The 19399-nt window shown below is 35.6% G+C and overlaps 1 protein-coding gene across 1 annotated transcript in view; it reads left to right on the top strand.

The window, feature by feature from the left end:
- FZD3 (frizzled class receptor 3) overlaps positions 1 to 19399 on the top strand; it is a 94838-nt gene that overhangs the window by 16439 nt on the left and 59000 nt on the right. The window contains exon 3 of the mRNA XM_068552218.1: positions 17276 to 17472. Within this exon, the coding sequence (XP_068408319.1) occupies positions 17276 to 17472 (197 nt within the window). The remainder of the gene's footprint in view (positions 1 to 17275; positions 17473 to 19399) is intronic.

Consider the following 19399-nt stretch of genomic DNA (forward strand, 5'->3'; position numbering starts at 1 on the left):
CCGCTTGGCCAAAAACAAAAAAAAATTGACTACTCCAGTACCTCATTTAAGTGGAATCATACAATATTCGTCCTTTTGTGATTGGCTTATTTCACTTAGCATAATGTCTTCAGGATTCATCCATGTTGTAGCATGTGTCAGAATTTCCTTCCCTTTTAAGGCTGAATAATATTTCATTGTATGTATATACAAAACATTTAGTTTAACCATTAATTCATCAGACACTTGGGTTGCTTCCACTTTTTTGGCTGTTGTGAATATAGCTGCTATGAATATGGATGTATAAATATCTGTTTCTCTGCTTTGAACTTTTTCTGGGTATACACCCAGAAGTGAAATTTCAGGATAATATGATAATTCTATGTTTAATTTTTTGAGGAACCACCACAGTTTTGCATAGCAGCTGCTCCATTTTACATTTCTACCAACAGTGCACGAGGGTTCCAATATCTCTATATCCTTACCAATGCTAGTTATTTTCTGGGTTTTTTGTTTGTTTGTTTTGTTTTGGAATAATAGCCATTCTAATGAGTACGAGATTGTCCTCATTTTTTTTTTTTATAAATTTATTTTATTTATTTATTTTATTTTTGGCTGCATTGGGTCTTCGTTGCTGCACATGCGCTTTCTTTAGTTGTGGCGAGTGGGGGCTACTCTTCATTGTGGTGCGTGGGCTTCTCATTGCAGTGGCTTCTCTTGTTGCAGAGCATGGGGCTCTAGAGCATAGGCTCAGTTAGTGTGGTGCATGGGCTTAGTTACTTCGGGGCATGTGGGATCTTGCCGGACCAGGAATCAAACTCGTGTCCCCTGCATTGGCAGGCAGATTCTTAACCACTGCGCCACCAGGGAAGCCCCTGTCCTCATTTTTTAAATTCAGTTCTTACTGAAGGACATTTGCTTTTGAAAGCAGAGCTTGCTGTTGATGTCCTTATTCATCTTTGTAGGGCCAGCAGCTAACATAGTGCCTAACACATAATAATTGCTAAAAAAATGTTTGAGTGAGTTAATGAACTTTATAAACTGTGTCTTCCGTAAGAGGTGTTGGTAGTCATGGTTGTGGTTATAGTGCTGTACCTAAGCACTTAATCTCTTGGAGTTGTAATTGATATATAGTGATGGGCTTTTTGGTGATGGTAATGGTAATCCTCATACCAGTACCAAAGATACCACTTTCCTGTGAACACTAGTATTTTACTTTGCCCTTCTTTGGCGTGGGGGGGGGGGGGGCGGGGAGTGGAAGCGGGGGGTGGGGGGAGTGGAGATAAAAATAACTTGAAGCTTTCAACATTGTGTTTACACTTATAAGTGGGGTAATTAAGAAAAAAATAAAGCAAACCAACTCTCTCATCTCTAGACCTCTCATGTTCTTTCTGCCTTAATAGTCTCATCTCCATCTTTGCCTGTCATATTCTAATGGTTGTACTTGATGCATTAATAAGTAGGAAAAAAAGGAGTGGATAACAAAACATTTCGTGTAGTATCATCCTGTTTTGTTGACGAAAAACATGTTCATGTAGAGTAAGTGATCTGGAGAGATCTTTGCCAAGGCCAACAGTGATTATTCCTGAATTAGCACAATTTATTTGTGTTTTCTATGTTTTTCATTTAATGTTTGTGTCAGTATTTTCTGATTTTTCTGTAAGAAACACATTGTGTTTTCAAAATAGTAAAATTAGTACAGAAACTTTATTTTTAAAAATCTCAGCTGTCCTTTTTTGTCTAGCTCCCAGTTGCAGTGTCTAAGACTTAGTATTTATTAAGTGTATTTTGATTGAATGACTGAAACTTAAGGAAGAACTTGGCAAATGCCATAAATAGGCATAAAGTGCTAAGAGGATTCAAAAGAGAGAAGGATCATATGTGGAAGAGATTAGCTGCAGATCATATTTGAATTGACCATGAAAGACAGGTGGATTTTTTGTTTTTAAGAGAATAATATACCCCTTTGTACCAATAATTAACATTTTGTGGATAGGCTTCTTAGGAAATGAAATTTCTTTGATTATGTTTATTCTTGAAATTCATTGCTTATATCTTTAGAATATATGCATTATCCAGCAGATTTACCTCTCTTATTATCTTTTGTTTAGGTTAATATTAATAAGGTGGTTTTCCCTAAGCAAACAACAATCTAGTGAAGTGGATTGAGAAGCCTATTGTGTGACAGGGAAACCAACCAGGAATTAAGAAACTTCTAAATTGAAAAATGTACACACAAGTAGTGGAGAGTTAATTGCATTTAGTTATTTCTGACTATAGGAAAACAATAGCTTTTAAAATTTTAATTGATTTTCTTGTGTGACAAATCACTTTAAAGGAATGCCTTAAAAATACTTATTTTAAATTAAATTACTAAGTGTGATGGAATTTGGTTTGTAAAGTTTTATCTTTTAAGACAGACCATAATTCACAACTGTTCATGATATTTGAAAAAAGTTTACTTCCTGAAGAAAAGTCAAATTTTATGGGCTGCTCTGGAAACTCCCCTTTGACTTAAGATAAATATACGCCTGTGATAATGTCATCTTTCTGCAAACCAACGCACTGAAAGAGTATTGGAAAGTATTTAATATGCTGTCATAAGACATTTTTAAAAAGTAAGATTTGTAAAAGAAAAGCAAATCTGTGGGATTAAAGGTATTTTATTGCAAACCTAGAATTTTTTTAATATGTATATATAAAGTATAATTCTTAAAGTTTTAGACCTTTTCTCATTAGGAATTTTATTGTTACAAAAAAGTTTTTAAAAGGTCTTATTTTTAATCACTTAAAATTATTCTAAAAAGTTGTTTTTTAATAATTTCTCACTCTAATTTGGATCTGAAATAGAATGAATACCATTTTTGAATTTTCAATGCCATTCCACATTTGGTTTCACATTTAGTGAATTTAGTCATAATATTCCCAAACCTAGTAGGATACAGTTTCTATGGTTATCAGACCCTTTGTAGAGTGACAAAGATTGGAATTCTGATTCTCTTGAGTCAAATTTTGGCCTTTGACTCTGTCCCCTTTTCACACTCCTTGCTAAGCTTAGGCTGTTGCTATGCTTGAGGGCTTGTCAGCTAGCAGGTTCCTATGGTAACAGGAATGGAAATTTCAAAGAAGAAAGAATGAGAGCACAAAGGCTTGGTTGATTTGAATCTGAGCAAAGAATAGAAGGTTCCATGTCTTGCACCTTTGTTGAAGAAAGCAGAAATTTAATTTTAGAAAGTTACTTTTCAGTTTGTAAACTTTGTATACCCTGGTCTTAATTTAGTGAATAAAAGTATTACTGCTTAGGAAAGTACTCAGTAAGAATCTTTTAAAAATTTAATCAGCTGAAGTTCCTTTTTTCTCCTTTATAGAGCTTTGATAGTGTATTCCTTATCATAACATATTCTCAACTTTGCAGTATTCAGGCTAGCTCATTTAGTCTTGATTTTGCTGAGGTTAAAAATTGTTAGGGTTAAAATCAAGGCAGTTTGCTTATTTGAAAAATATTAATTTTTTTTTGTTTTTATGTAACAGCTTTATTGAAGTATAATTTGTGTACAATAAATTGCACCCATTTAAAGTGTTCAATTTGATGAGTTTTGACAGATGTATATATCCATGAAACCATCACCACTATCAAGATATAAAACGTTTCCATCACCTCAAAAGCTTCCTTGTGTCCCTTTGTAGTCCACCTCCCTGAGTTGGCTCCCTGCTCCAGGCAACCACTGATCTGCTTTCTGTCATTATGGATTAGTTTTCATTTTCTGAGTTTTATATAAGTGTAATTAATATAGTATCTACTTTTTTATGTCTGGTTTCTTTCACCCAGCATAGTGATTTAGAGATTCATGCGTGTTTTGTTTTGCTTTTTAAAAACACCATTCCAATTGACAGTTGACTTTCTCACTTGGGAGTTGAGAATGGGAAATCAGCAGGGTTCCTCATGCCCATCAAATAGGCCTTCTGCAGCTTTATTAATTTGCAACTCTTTCCTAATCTCCTTTTAAAATGTCATTTACTGGGTTCTGTACTCTATTTTATATGTATATTTTAAAATTTAATTTAATTTTTAAAAAATTAAAAAAATTTTTGGCTGCATTGGGTCTTTATTGCTGCACGCGGGCTTCCTCTAGTTGTGGCGGGCGGGGGCTACTCTTCGTTGTGGTGCACGGGCTTCTCGTTGCGGTGGCTTCTCTTTGTTGCAGAGCACGGGCTCTAGGCACGCAGGCTTCAATAGTTGTGGCACTGAGGCTCCATAGTTGTGGTTTGCGGGCTCTAGAACGCAGGCTTAGTGGCGCACGGGCTTAGTTGCTCCACGGCATGTGGGATCTTCCCAGACCAGGGCTCGAACTGGTGTCCCCTGCATTGGCAGGCGGATTCTTAACCACTGTACCACCAAGGAAGTCCCTATTCTTATTTGTATGTAATAAGACCATTTTACAGAGGAAAAACCTGAAACTTACAGAGGTTACATAGAACAAATTGGTTAAGCTCAAGGGTTCTGGATAAGAATGCAGAGGTTTAACTCTTGGGACTGTCTTTGTAGTTATGTCATCTTGGGCAAGCTACTTAACTTTCTGTGTCTCATTGTTTTTCACGTGTATTATAAAATGGGGTGACTAATGATAGTACCTACCTTATGGGATTGTTGAGAAGATTAAATAAGATGTGTGAGGCACTTACAACACTGCCTAGCCTGTAGTAAGTGTCAGTAAATGCTAGCTGAGATACAGTACAAGGTACTTATAGCTAACAAATGGCAGAAGCATAAACTTACAGCTTTAGACTCAGTGCAAGCAGCACAAAATAGTCACTCAAGTCAATTTTATAATTCATGATGGGGCTCACAAATGGAGGTTTTACTAACATAGTAACATCAGATATTGGATTAGTTGGTATTGTATGCATTGCTGAAGACCAGGCAAGTTTGAGACTTACTTAAGGCATACATATGCATATATGTATGATATATGTACATACATCAAAATAGTGCAGAGAGATTCTTTGTACTGTACCTAGTTTTCCTCCAGTCTTCCTATCTTATATAACTGTTATACAGTATCAAAACCTGGAAGTTAACATTGGTACAATCTATAGCCCTTACCATATTTCACCAGTGTTTTTTTTTTTTTAAATCTTCTGCCTATTTTTTTTTTAATTTTATTTATTTATTTATTTATTTATTTATTTATTTATTTATTTATTTATTTATTTATGGCTGTGTTGGGTCTTCGTTTCTGCGCGAGGGCTTTCTCTAGTTGCGGCAAGTGGGGGCCACTCCTCATCGCGGTGCGCGGGCCTCTCAATATCGCGGCCTCTCTTGTTGCGGAGCACAGGCTCCAGGCGCGCATGCTCAGCAATTGTGGCTCACAGGCCTAGTTGCTCCGCGGCATGTGGGATCTTCCCAGACCAGGGCTCGAACCCGTGTCCCCTGCATTGGCAGGCAGACTCTCAACCACTGCACCACCAGGGAAGCCCCGTATTTCACCAGGTTTTACATGTAGTCATTTTTGTGTCTGTGAATGCATATGTACTTGTGTGTATATTGTCTTTGCAGTTTCATCACACGTATAAATTTGTGTAGCCATCACTTTGGTTAAGATACAGAACTGTTTTAGCGCCACCGAGGAACTCCCTTGTGCTTCCTTTCTCCCTCCCCCCTTTCCTATTTCCAAGTAACCACTAACTTGTTCTCTAGCCCTATAATTTTGTCAGTTCAAGAATTTATATAAATAGAATCATACAGTGTATATAATCTTTTGAGATTGGCTATTTTTCATTTAGCATAATACCCTTGAGGTCCATCCAAGTTGTTGCATGTATCAGTAGTCATTGTTTTGTTTTTAAAATTATTTATTTATTTATTTATTTATGGCTGTGTTGGGTCTTCGTTTCTGTGCGAGGGCTTTCTCTAGTTGCGGCAAGTGGGGGCCACTCTTCATCGCGGTGCGCGGGCCTCTCATTATCGCGGCCTCTCTTGTTGCGGAGCACAGGCTCCAGACGCGCAGGCTCAGTAACTGTGGCTCATGGGCCCAGTTGCTCCGCGGCATGTGGGATCTTCCCAGACCAGGGCTCGAACCCGTGTCCCCTGCAGTGGCAGGCAGATTCTCAACCACTGCGCCACCAGGGAAGCCCCAGTAGTCATTGTTTTTAATTGCTGAGTAGTATTCCATTATATAGATGTTCTGCAATTTGTTTAATCATCCATTGATGGATACTGAGTTGTTTCCAGCTCTTTGCTATTACAAATAAAGCTGCTATGAACATTCCTGTACAGGTTTTTGTGCAGACATAAGTTTTCCTTTTGGGGGGATAAATGCCCAGGAGTGTGATTGCTGGATCGTATGATAAGCATATGTTTGGATTTTTTTTTTGTAATTAATTAATTTATTTATTTATTTTTGGCTGTGTTGGGTCTTCGTTTCTGTGCGAGGGCTTTCTCTAGTTGCGGCAAGCAGGGGCCACTCTTCATCGCCGTGCGCGGGCCTCTCACTATCACGGCCCCTCTTGTTGCGGAGCACAGGCTCCAGACGCGCAGGCTCAGTAGTTGTGGCTCATGGGCCTAGTTGCTCCGTGGCATGTGGGATCCTCCCAGACCAGGGCTTGAACCCGTGTCCCCTGCAGTGGCAGGCAGATTCTCAACCACTGCGCCACCAGGGAAGCCCTGATATGTTTGGATTTTTAAGAAACTGCTCAGCTATTTTCCATAACGGGTGTACCATTGTACATTCCCACTAGCAATGTCTGAGAGATCTACTTTCTCAGCATTCTTACCACCATTTGCTATTTTCACTATTTTTCATTCAGCTTTTATAATGTGATGTATCTCATGTGGTTTTAATTTGTATTTCCTTCATGGCTAATAATATTGAACATCTTTTCATGTGCCATTCATATATTCTCTTTGATAAAATGTTCATGTCTTTAGTTCATTTTTCAATTGATTTGTTTTTTACTTTTGAGTTTTGAGAGTTCTTTATAAATTCTAGATACAAATCCTTTGTTGGATATATGGTTTGTAAATAGTTTCTTCTAGTCTATAGCTTGCCTTTTCATCCTTTTAACAAGGTCTTTAGGAAAACAGAAGTCTTAAATTTTAATGAAGTCCTATTTACCAATTTCTTTTTCCTCTTATGGACTGTGCTTTTGGTGTCATTTCTAAGAACTCTTCAGCTTAGGTCTGGAAGATTCTCTCTCTCTTTTAAGTTTTATAGCTTTATGTCTTACGTTTAAATCCATGATCAATTTTGAGTTAATTTGTGTAAAGTAAGTTTCATTTTGTTGGCTGTGAATATCCACTAGCTTTAGCACTATTTGTTGAAAAGACTATCCTTCCACCATTGAATTGCTTTTGCTTCTTTGTGAAAAATGAGTTGGCTATTCTTGTGTGGATTTATATCTGTGTTCTCTATTCTGTCCTGTTTTATCTTTTTGTCTATTTTACCACCAATACCACAGTGTCTTTATTACTGTTAGCTATATAGTAAGCCTTAAAATTGGAGAGCATGATTTTTCCCATTTTCTTTTTCAAAATTGTTTCAGTTATTCTGCTTCTTTTGTTTTTTTAGTATATACTTTAGAATAAGCTTGTCTTTAGCTACTAAAAGCATGCTGGCTTTTGACAGTAATTTCATTAAGTCTAGGGATCATTTGGGGGAAGATTGACACCCTTACATGTTGAATCTCCAGTCCATGAACAGTGTTGTTATGGATTGACTTTAGTCCCCCTAATAAGCCCTAACCCCCAGTACCTCAGAACGTGACCTTGTTTGGAAATAGGGTCTGGAGTAGTGGAGTACTGAGGGAATCCTATTCCAGTATGACTGGTGTCCTTATAAAAGGGAATTTTGGACACAGGCACACGTAGAGGGAAGATATGTGAAGAGGCACAGGGGGAATGCTGTGTGAAGATCGGATTTATGCTGCCACAAGCCAAGGAACTACTAGAAGCTAGGAGAGATACCTGGAACAGATCCTTCCCTAGCATCTTTAGAGGGAGCATGGCTCTGCCAACACCTTGATCTCAGACTTTTAGCTTCCAGAAATGTGACAATGAATTTCTGTTGTTTAAGCCACACAGTTTGTGGGACTTTGTTGCAGCAGCCCAGCAAACCAGTATAACTGTGTATCTGTCCATTTATTTGTATCTTCCTTGATTTCATCAGCATTTTATAGTTTTCAGCATACAAGCCCTATATATGTCTTGTTGGATTATACCCAGGTGTTTCTTTTTTTTAAAATAAATGTGATTATAAATATATTGTTTTAATTTAGTTTCTACATGCTCATTATATATAAAAATGCAATTGTATATAGAAATACAATTTTTTGGTATGTTTTTCTTGTATTCTGCAACCTTGTTGAACTTATTAATTCTAGGACGAATACATTTTTTATTCTTTTTTTTTTTTTTTACTAATTTAAAAGTGTTTTTTGAGATTCCTTGGGATGTTCTATGTAGACAGTAATGTCATCTGCAAATAGGGACAGTTTTCTTTTTCCAATCTCTCTACTTTTTATTTCGTTTTCTTGTTTTATTGTGCTGATAGGACTTCCAGTACTATGCTGAGTAAGAGTGGTGAGAGCAGGCATTCTTCCCTTGTTTCCAATCTTAAAGGTAGGAATCCAGTGTTTCACCACAAAGTATGATGTTAACTGTAGGGTTTTTGTATATGTACTTTATCAAGTTGAGGCAGTTACTTTCTGTATGTAGTTTGCTGGAAACTTTTAAAAATCATGAATGCTTTTTCTGCATCATTTGGTATGATCATGTGATTTTTTTCTTTGTTATTAGCCTGTTGATTTGGTGGATTACATTGATTGATTTTTGAATATGGAACCAGCTTTGGATTTCTGGAACAAACCCTACTAGGTTGTGGTATATAATGCTTTTAATATATTTTTGGACTTGATTTGCTACTATTTTGTTAAGGATTTTTGCATTTTGTTCACTGAGGTTATTGGTCTGTAGTTTTCTTCCTTTGTATTATCTTTGGCTTTAATATTAAGTAATCCTGACTTCATAGAATTTGTTGGGATTAGTTCTCTGCTATTTTCTGGAAGAGATTGTGTAGAATTGGTATTCTTTTAAAATTGTTAGTTAGATTTTACCAGTGAAACCATCTGGCCTGGATATCTTTTTTAGGAGGTTTTAAACTACAGATTCAATTTCTTGAATAGTTAAAAGACTATTCAGATTATCAGTTTCATCTTGGGTGAGTTTTGGTAGTCTGGCTTCTGAGGAATTGGTCCACTTCATCTAAATTGTCTAGTTTACATGCATAGAGTTGTTTGTAATATTCCTTATTGTATTTTTAATGTCAGCAGTCTCTAGTGATATCCTCTTTCATTCTTGATATTGGTAAGTTGTGTTCCTTTCTCTCATTCTTTTTTTTAATCATTGTTACTAGAAGCCTATCAATTTTACTGATATTTTCAAAGAACCAGCTCTTGGGTTGAGTGATTTTATTTATTTTTTTCCTATTGCCCTTCTTTGTTTTCAGTGTCATTGATTTCTCTTCTTTATTATTTCCTTCCCTTTGCTGACTTTTGGTTTATTTTGCTCTTTTTGGTTATTATGAATAATGTTACTCTGATATGAACATTCATATACAAATTTTTGCTTGAACATGATTTTAAATTATTTTGGGTATATTCCTAGGAGTGGAATTGCTGGATCATGTGGTAATTTTATGTTTAACTTCTTGAGGAATCGCCAAACTGTTTTCTCTAGTGGTTGCCTTATTTTACATTCCTATCAGCAAATGTATGGGGGTTCTGATTTCTTACCAACACTTGCTATTTTCTGTTTTTTAGATGGGGTTGTGGGTGTGATGTTGTATCTCATTGTGGTTTTGATTTGCATTTCCTAATGACTAATGACATTGATCATCTTTTCATGTGCTTATTTGGTCATTGCATGACTTCTTTGGAGAAATGTTTGTTCAAGTGTTTTTGCCCATCTAAAAAATTGGGTTGTTTTTGTTGAGTTACAGGAATTCTTTATGTATTCTGGACACTAGACCCTTATCAGATATACGATTTGCAAATATTTTTCACTGTGTGGATTGTCTTGTTCACTCTCCTTCTGATAGTGTCCTTTAATACACAAGAGCTTTTAATTTTGATGAAGTCCAGTTTATCTGTTTTTTCTTTTGTGCTTGTGTTTTTGGTGTTTAAGAAACCATTGACAAATCAAGGTCATGAAGATTTACCCTTATGCTTTCTTCTACAGGTTTCATAGATTTTGCTCTTACATTTAGGCCTTTGATCCATTTTGAGTTAATTTGGATATGATGTGAGGCAATCAGCCAGTTTTATTCTTCTGCATGTGAATACTCAGTTGTCTCAGCACCATTTGTTGAAGAGACTATTTTCCCCCCATTGAGTGGTCTTGGTACCTTTGTGAAAATTAATTGACACACATGTGAAGGTTTATTTCTGGATTCCCAGTTGTATTCCATTGGTCTGTATGTCTAGCATTATGCCAGTACCATACTGTTTTGGTTACTGTATCTTTGTAATAAGTTTTAAAATGGGAACGTTTTGCTCTTTATTTTCAAGGTTGTTTTGGCTGTTCGGAGTTTCTTGCATTCCATATGAATTTCAGGATCAGCTTCTCCATTTTGGCAAAAAAAGACCATTGGGAGTTTTGAAGGGATTACATTGAATCTGTAGATCAGTTTATGGAGTATTGCCATTTTAACAACATTAAGTCTTCCAATCCATGAATATGGGAAGTTTTTATGTTTATTAGGTCTTCTTTGATTTCTTTCAACAGTATTTTGTAGTTTTCTGTTTTGCATCACATTGGTTAAATTTTTTCCTAAGTATTTATTCTTTTTAATGCTCTTATAAATGGAACTGTTTTTTAATTTCCTCTTCTTTTGGCTTTTTTTGAAGTTTATTTTTAGTATATTTACTCCTGGAATGTAGAAATACAGTTGATTTTTCTTTTTCTATATTGACTTTGTATCCAGTGACTCTAAATTTATTTATTTGATGGTTTATAGATTACTTTAGATTTTCTTTGTAGCAACCATGTTTTGTTAGTCTGGTTCAATTAGGAGACAGAACCACTCAGTGATTTAAACAAGGGAAGTGTAATATGAAGAATTAATAAACTATTAAAGAAGAATAATTATAAGATATATAGAGAGCTCTACAGGGTTCTCTAGGGCTGAGGGACAATCTTAGAAGGGACCCCCACCCCAAGGCTAAGACCTTAGTTGTACAAGATATACTTACAGCTCACTAGGTAGCAGAGAACATCACAGGGTTGCTTGGGCCAGAGCTGGTCCACAGTTACCAGGCAAGCAGGACGCAACCCTTCAGGGCATAGGCAAGTATTGGGTAAATAGAGAGAGTCAGGGCACTGCTGCAGGCAGGAGGCCTTGAGCCTACAGTGTCTATTTTCCGGGGGCTACAGGAAGGTGTTTACTAGGCTGGACTGGGACTGTGAGGTTGCTGAAGGATCATTGTAGGCACATGGGCATAGATTTCCTCACATTTACACTGCCGGCTATGCAGCAGCCCCAACCAACAAGAGAAGCCCCCTTCATCCTGCAGTATTTCTCGAACACTATTGAGAAAGTTTAAAATCATGCTCACTGTAAAGAAGAAATGGTGAAAGGAATCCCATCCATTATCACAGAGCATGTGTTGAAGGGTGAGTTTGGAACTGAGAGATACAAATTTGGTAACTGGAGCACATGTCATCTGTGAATAATGACAGTTTCTTTCCAGTTCAAATACCTTTTATTTCTTCTTTCTTTTTTTTTTTTTCCCCTGACAAAGCAAGAGACTTTATTAGGAAGGGGCTCCCGGGTGGAGAACAGCAGGGTAAGGGAACCCGGGAGAACTGCTCTCTGTAGTTCTTTCCTTCTAATCCTTTACCTTTTATTTCTTCTTGATGCCCTAGCGAGGACTTCCAATACAGTGTATAATAGGGTGGTGATAACAGGTACTTTTTGCCTCATCTTTGATCTCAGGGGACGCTTTCAGTCACTTACTACAAAGTATGAGGTTTGCTGTGGTTTGATATATATGCTTTCTATGGGATTGAGGAAATTCCCTTCTTAGTCTGTTAAGAGTTTTCATAATAAATGGGTGTTGTATTTCATCAAATGCTTTTATTGCCTCTGTTGAATAGATTGTGTGATTTCCCGCCCTTTTTCTGTGAATGCCATTAATTTCATTAACTGATTTTTCAAATGTTAACCAGCATTGTATCCTTGGAACAAAACTTTATTTGGTGTGGTATATTATTCTTTTTTATATTGTTCTGGATTAATTTACTAATTTGGGATATGATTTTTACATCTATGGTCATGAAATGTGATTTTCCTTTCTTATATAGTCCCTGTTGGGTTTTGTTATAAAAATTATGCTGGTTTTGTGAGGTGTGAGGTGAGTTGAGAAAGTTTCCTTTTTTGGGGAAGAGTTTGTATATAATTGCTGTAACTTCTTCCTTCAACGTTTGATAAATTTTTTCTAGTGAAACCATCTTGGCTTGGAGATTTTTTGGGGGGATAGTTTCTAATGGTGGCTTAAATTTCTTCATAAATGTTGATAGAAAACTAGATTTTATATTTCTTCTTTTATGATTTTTGGTAAATTGTGATCTTTTTCCAAGGAATTAGGTCATTTCATCCTAACATGTCGAATTTATTATTTATAGTATCCTCATTATATTTCTAGTAATTTTCTGTCCTTCATTCCTGATATTGGTAATTTGTGGGTTTTTTCCTCTTTTACTTGTTATTGCCTTTTTTCTACTTTCTCTAGGTTTGATTGGCCATTCTTTTTCCAGCTTCTTGAGATGGAGCTTACCATTGATTGTTTTTCAGTCTTTCTTATTTTCTGACATATGCATATCAGGTTATAAATGTCCTCTGAGTATAGCTTTTGCTGACATTTTGTTTATTGTCTTTACTACTTAATTCTATATGTAGATTATACATATATATATAAACATTAAAATGTAATACATATGGTATATAATTATATACAATTTAAATTTCAGTTATGATTTCCTTTGTTGATTATGGGTTATTTAGAAGTTTTTTTGTCTAATTTCCAAACAGCCAAACAGTTGGGGATTTTCTAGGGTTCTTTTTGTAATTGATGTCTACCTTAATTCCATTTTAGTCATAGAACAGTCTGGTTTTAGTACTAAGAAGTTTTTTGTGGCTTATTTTAGGACTTACAATATGGCCAGTTTTGGTAAAGATTCCACGTGTATGTTAAATAGGTTCCACTCATTGTTGGGTGCCATGATTATAAATATGTTGTTTAGGTCAAGTTTGTAATTGACTTGTTTAGATTCTTTGTATTCTCATAGAATTTTTGTCTCACTCTTCTTATTGAGAGAAGTGTATCAAACTCACTCTGATTGTGGATTTGTGTATTTCCCCTTTTACTTCTGTTTTTTATTAAAATAACTTAAAGCTGTGTTAAGTGGTACATACATGTTTAGATTTACTTTTTAGTCATGGTGAATTGATTCTTTTATTTTGTCTTTAAGAAATGACCTTCTTTATCTTTGGGAACACTCCTTGTCATAAAGTGTAGTCTTGTTTTTGGTTGGTTCTTTCATTGTTTATTTGCCATCTTTTTAGTTTTAACCTATCTCTGTCCTTATATTGAAAAACGTGTCTTTGTAAACAGCATAGGGTTTTTTTGTTTTGTTTTGTTTTTATTTGTACCTAGTCCAACAACCTTACTCTTTTACATAGTCTTTAGGCCATTTATATATAATGCAATTAGTGATGTACTTGGGTTAATATCTACTATCTTATTACTTGATTTCAATTTTTCCAAACTGTTTTGCATTCTTTTTTCTCTCCTATCTTGACTTCTTTTGTATTATTCTATTTCTCTCTTTATTACCTTGTTAGTTGTGCATTCTTTTATTGCTTACCCTAGAAATTATATGTACCCTTGACTTACAATATTCTAGTAAAATAATAACTTTGATCACTCTCCCATTAGTGTTCCTCTGACCCCCATCTTTATCATTTTATTATTACACATATTAATTTACATGTATTTTGTATGTGTTTTAAGACATTATTTTTGTTTGTTTTTTAAACTTTTCATATTTTTGTCTCTGCATAGGGTTTTTAAAAAAATTTATTTATTTTTGGCTGTGTTGGGTCTTTGTTGCTGCACGCGGGCTTTCTCTAGTTGCGGTGAGCAGGGACCATTCTTCGTTGCGGTGCACGGGCTTCTCATTGCAGTGTGCGGGCTTCTCATTGCAGTGGCTTCTCTTGTTGCAGAGTACGGGTTCTAGGTGCACAGGCTTCAGTAGTTGTGGCTTGCAGGCTCTAGAGCGCAGGCTTAGTAGTTGTGGCGCATGGGCTTAGTTGCTCCGCGGCATGTGGGATCTTCCTGGGCCAGGGCTCGGACCCATGTCCCCTGCATTGGCAGGCGGATTCTTAACCACTGCGCCACCAGGGAAGCCCCCATTATTTTTTGTTTATACAGAGAATATTTATTTATATTTTCCCACATATTCACCTATTTTCTTGCTTTTAATTCCTTTGAATTTTCATCTTAGATTATTTTTCTTTTGTCTTCTAGTGCTGGTTTGCTAGTGACTAGTTTTCTCAGTTTTTTGTCTGTCTGAAAATGTTTTTGCTGGCCATAGAATTATGGTGAGCAGTTGTTTTCTCTCAGCTCTTTAAGTAAGTCATTCTATTGTTTTATAGTATTCAAAAGTCCAACAACAGTTGTTCTGTTGAAGGTAAGGTGTCTCTTTTTCCACTGGCTGCTTTTAAGAAGTTTTTCTTTGGTTTTCAGCAATTTAAATGAGATATGCTTAGGTGTGTTTTTTTAATTGTATTTATTCTTCTGGGGATTTGCAGAACTTTTTGAATCTGTGGGTTGTTGTCTTTAATCAGTTTTGACAAATCCTTGGCCATCATCTTTTTATATATTGCCTCTTCTCATTCCCTCTTTCCTCTTTTGAGGTTCCAGTTATGCATATTTTAGATTTTTTTCATCTGTTTTACATGTCTGTTATGCTCTTTTCTGTATTTTTCAGTATTTTTTGATCTGTGTGCTTCTGTTTGGATATTTCCTATTGCCTTGTTTTCCATTCTGCCAGTTCTATCTTCTGACATATCTAATAAGTTCTTAATTTCAGCATTTATGTATTTCACTTATAGAATTTCTCTTTGGTTCCTCTTATGATAGATTCCAATTTTCTGGAATTCTTCATCTTTTATTTCCTTGAACATATTTCTTATATACAGTCTTGTCTACTAAGTCCAATAGCTGGGATTACCAAAACACTGTAATTTTTTCTTTTGTTTTTCAGTCATATGGTCCTGTCTCTTGGAATGCCTAGTATTTTTTATTGAGTAGTAGACATTACAAAATATTGGTGAGGTTCTACATGATGTTATATTATTACTCCAGAGAAAGCTCACCCTTTCTTCTGCTTAGCAGATAAATGGGGGCTGATCACCTTAATTCAGTGAGGGACTGAGCTGAGTTGAGGCTGGGTTTCATTTTTCATAGGTCTCTGCCTCCCTGTCATTTGCCCCTGCTACTGAAGTGTAGTCACTCAGGGGCTTCCAGCTGAGAGTGTGGTATGTTCATTTCCCATTTCCCCTGGCAAGACTTGAACCTCTAATTCACGTTTCCTCATACTGATAAAACTTCCAAAATCTCCACTCTGCTTTTCAGAGGCTTTCTTCTTAGCTTTCTAGCCTCCTTCCCTGTGTAGCTTCAGAATTTTCAAATATCTTGAAGGGAAAACTGGCTCTTTGTCAGGCCCAATTCTAGGTACTTCCCCTTTCACCCGTCTGTTCCTTTTGTTTCTAATTTTGTCTGTAGTCTTTTTTTTTTTTAATTGGAGCGTAGTTGATTAACAATGTTGTGTTAGTTTCAGGTGTATAGCAAAGTGATTCAGTTACACATGTACATGTATTGTCTCTAGTTTTGCAGGACTACCAGAGAGCTCTGCTGGTTTCTTGGTTCTCTAGCACCAGCCTAGGCAAAGCTTGATTCTCAGCCTCTTGCCTTATACCCAGATTCAACAGATACCTCCTTGGAAAAGTGGCTGCACTTATCAGGGCACCACTCCATGCTTCCGAGCTCTCTAGATTCTTGGTCTCTCTAGTTCTTTTCCTTCACTACTTCTTTAATAGCTTTAAATAGGTATTTTTAAAACTTTCTTTCTTGTATTTTGAAGTTGTTCTTGATGGAAACATTGATCTAACACAAATTACCTCTTCATACTTGTAAGTGATAGTCACATATAGTTTATTGTTATATATCAGTTATCACACCCATTAGAGTTAACTTCTTTGACACCAGTTTCTTTAAGAGACTTGGTTTTCTGACTGTGTTGTGTATAGAAGGACTCTGGAAAATGTTTTATATCGATGTAGAAATAAGTTGATTGAGTCTTAATGGAAAGGCCTGGTGGTGAGAACATCTGTTATCAGTTCAAAGTCAGCAGTGACTCTGAAACTGTTATATAAACAAGTGGAAAAAATATTTGGTAGTCAAAAGCCCAAATGCACATTTCTTGGGATAACTGATCTAGTCCTATGGTTATAATGATGATTTTAGTATGGTCTTATGTTTGGGGCCGCTGTTTTTTCTTTTTGTTTCCTTAATATCAGCTTAATATTGTGAGCTCTGTTTACATCATGTGATTTCAGAGTTGAAAGAACTCCGTTTTTTTAAAAAAAATTTTTTAATGTAAAAAGAAAAAGAAAATGTAAGACCAAAGTGAGATCTCTTCCCTACCTCCCACCCTCAAAATATGTACTACTGTGCATAACTACTTCTCTTCCTCCTCCACCCTTTCCTTTCACTTCTTGTCCTCTCTCTCCTATTGATACACGTTAATTGAAGAAAATATAGAAATTGAAATACATAAAAAGAAGAAAATTTAAATCTCTTGTAATCCCATCACCAAGCACTAATCACACTTCTGAGCGTTTGACACATATCTTTTGTGGATTTTTCTATGTAAAATGGATCATATTGTTGTTAATGGTTCTCAGCCAGGCCTTTTCGTTAATATCACCTGTAACAATTAAAATATACGCGTAGATTCTGGGATACACCTCATACTTAACCAAATCAGAATCTCCAGGGATAGGGCTAAGAGGGTTTTGTTGAAAAAAACAAAAACTCCCCTTTAGAAAATTTTAATTGCCTTCAGAAATCTTTTAAAACAGATTAAAAAAAAAAAGAATATTGCTGTATTATATGTAGAAAACTTTAACTTGTATGCAACTCTTTATCTAATGATTTGATTTTAACTTCCTCCTAGCCATTCCACCCTATGGTGAATTTGGATTGTTCTCAGGATTTCCGGCCATTTCTTTGTGCACTCTACGCTCCTATTTGTATGGAATACGGACGTGTCACACTTCCCTGCCGTAGGCTCTGTCAGCGGGCTTACAGTGAGTGTTCGAAGCTCATGGAGATGTTTGGTGTTCCTTGGCCTGAAGATATGGAATGCAGTAGGTGCGAAAATCATAGATTTTCATGGACCATTACTTATGTTGCAGTATATTTAAAATTATTTGTCTTCTGGTTCATCAGTTTTTAAGAACTTTTTTGAAGTGTGTATATTAGTCATAATTGTGAACAGCAGTTTCATGGCCTCAGAGCTGTTCATTTCCTTAGGAATTTGGAAGCACTAAATGAAAAAAGTGGGAAAAGAAAAACGTTCTATGAAGAAATTTTTTAAATAATCAGATTAAGAAAAACATAATCAAGATATTGATTGTTGATTTCTCTCCCTTACAGATTTTTTCTGGTTATAAAAGTAATGCCATTTATAAAAAAGTTAGAAAATATAGAGAACATAATCATTTGTTACCTCATTATTAAATATGTTTAATGATTTTAATGGGACTCAAATATCTTTATGATTTAAATGTGTTAATGAATACAGTAGTCCTGTCAGTTCCGTTTTTGTCATGTGTTAACATACCCAGACCCAGAAAATGTCAGATACTTTTCAAATCACTTCCAATATATAGATTGTAAGCATTTCCTAAAGGTTTGACGATATTTACCAGACAGTGTTACAGATTTGTACGAGAGAACATTATTATTAGTAATAACATATACAGTAGTAATACTGCATTTCTTATATAATAATGTTGTGCCTTTTGTATTCTTAATGTTTCAAGGATAAAGAATTAGATGAACACTTATATAACTCTTATTACCTAGCTTTGTCCAATCTTAATATTTTGCAATGTTTGCTTCAGATTTTCTTTCTTTCTTTTTTTTTTTGGGCTGTGCCACATGGCTTTTGGGATCTTAGTTCCCCAACCAGGGATTGAACCCAGGGCCCTGTCAGTGAGAGCACCGAGTCCTAACCACTGGACTGCCAGGGAAGTCCCCAGATTTCTTTTTTTAAGAAATAAAACAATCCAGATAGAGTTGAAGGTTCCTTTCTTAGTACCCATCTTGATTTCATTTCCTCCTTTTCTCCCTAGAGATGAGATAATCATTATGTTGAATTTTTTGTTAATCATTCCTATCTTTGTTTTTATACTCTTACTACATATATACATATCCATAAACAACATTAAATTTTTTTTACATGTATCTGTGTTTATATCTGTAACTCTGGTTCATTCCTCTTAATTGCTATATAATGGCCAATTGTATTACCATCCTATAGATATTTAGCCATCTCCTACTGATGGTCATTTAAGTTACTTCCAGGTTTTTGCTATTATGGGCAGTGCTGCACAGAACACTTTTTTCTCTTTCATGTTTAAAATTAATTTGTTTATCATATGACAGTAGCCCTTGGAGACAGGTGAAAGGCAGGTGTTGTTACTCTCATTTGACAGATGGAAGAACTTAATAAAACATGTATTAGTTACTTGTAGTCAGTTCACTGGCATTATGGCTTTCTCATATTTGTCTCCTCTATTTCCTACCTATTTAACATACTCTCTTATCTAGCCCTATCAAACCATTCATCCACTTTCTCCCCAAAACCTGGTAATATTTATAGTCCCTCTTTCAGAAGTTTGTAAATTTCTTGGTATTTATAACAACAGTTATGAATTACCTGGGCAGGAACCCTATTTTATGTTTTTTGTATCTAACTCCTATTGTTTAGTGGTCTTTTTATTTTAATAGGTTATATACAAGTATAGAAGTGTCATTATGATCTATCTTTGTTTGTTTTGATAGGGTTAAATCTGTTTTATGTCCTCAGTATTGCCTGGGATTGTCTAACTCTTAAATCTTAAATTCTGGCAAACAGATCTTTCATAATCTTTCATTCTTCCACATCTCTCATATCCTTGTTCCTACTGTACCTGTTTTTCAACTTCATGGACACCCACAGACTTTTGGGTTTTTTTCCGCCCCTTCTCCTAATAGCTCCCTTCTTGATCTTATTTATTTTCTTACTTAGGTT

Source organism: Eschrichtius robustus, chromosome 10 (genome assembly GCF_028021215.1).
Source record: "Eschrichtius robustus isolate mEscRob2 chromosome 10, mEscRob2.pri, whole genome shotgun sequence".
In the NCBI taxonomy this organism is placed as follows: domain Eukaryota; kingdom Metazoa; phylum Chordata; class Mammalia; order Artiodactyla; family Eschrichtiidae; genus Eschrichtius; species Eschrichtius robustus.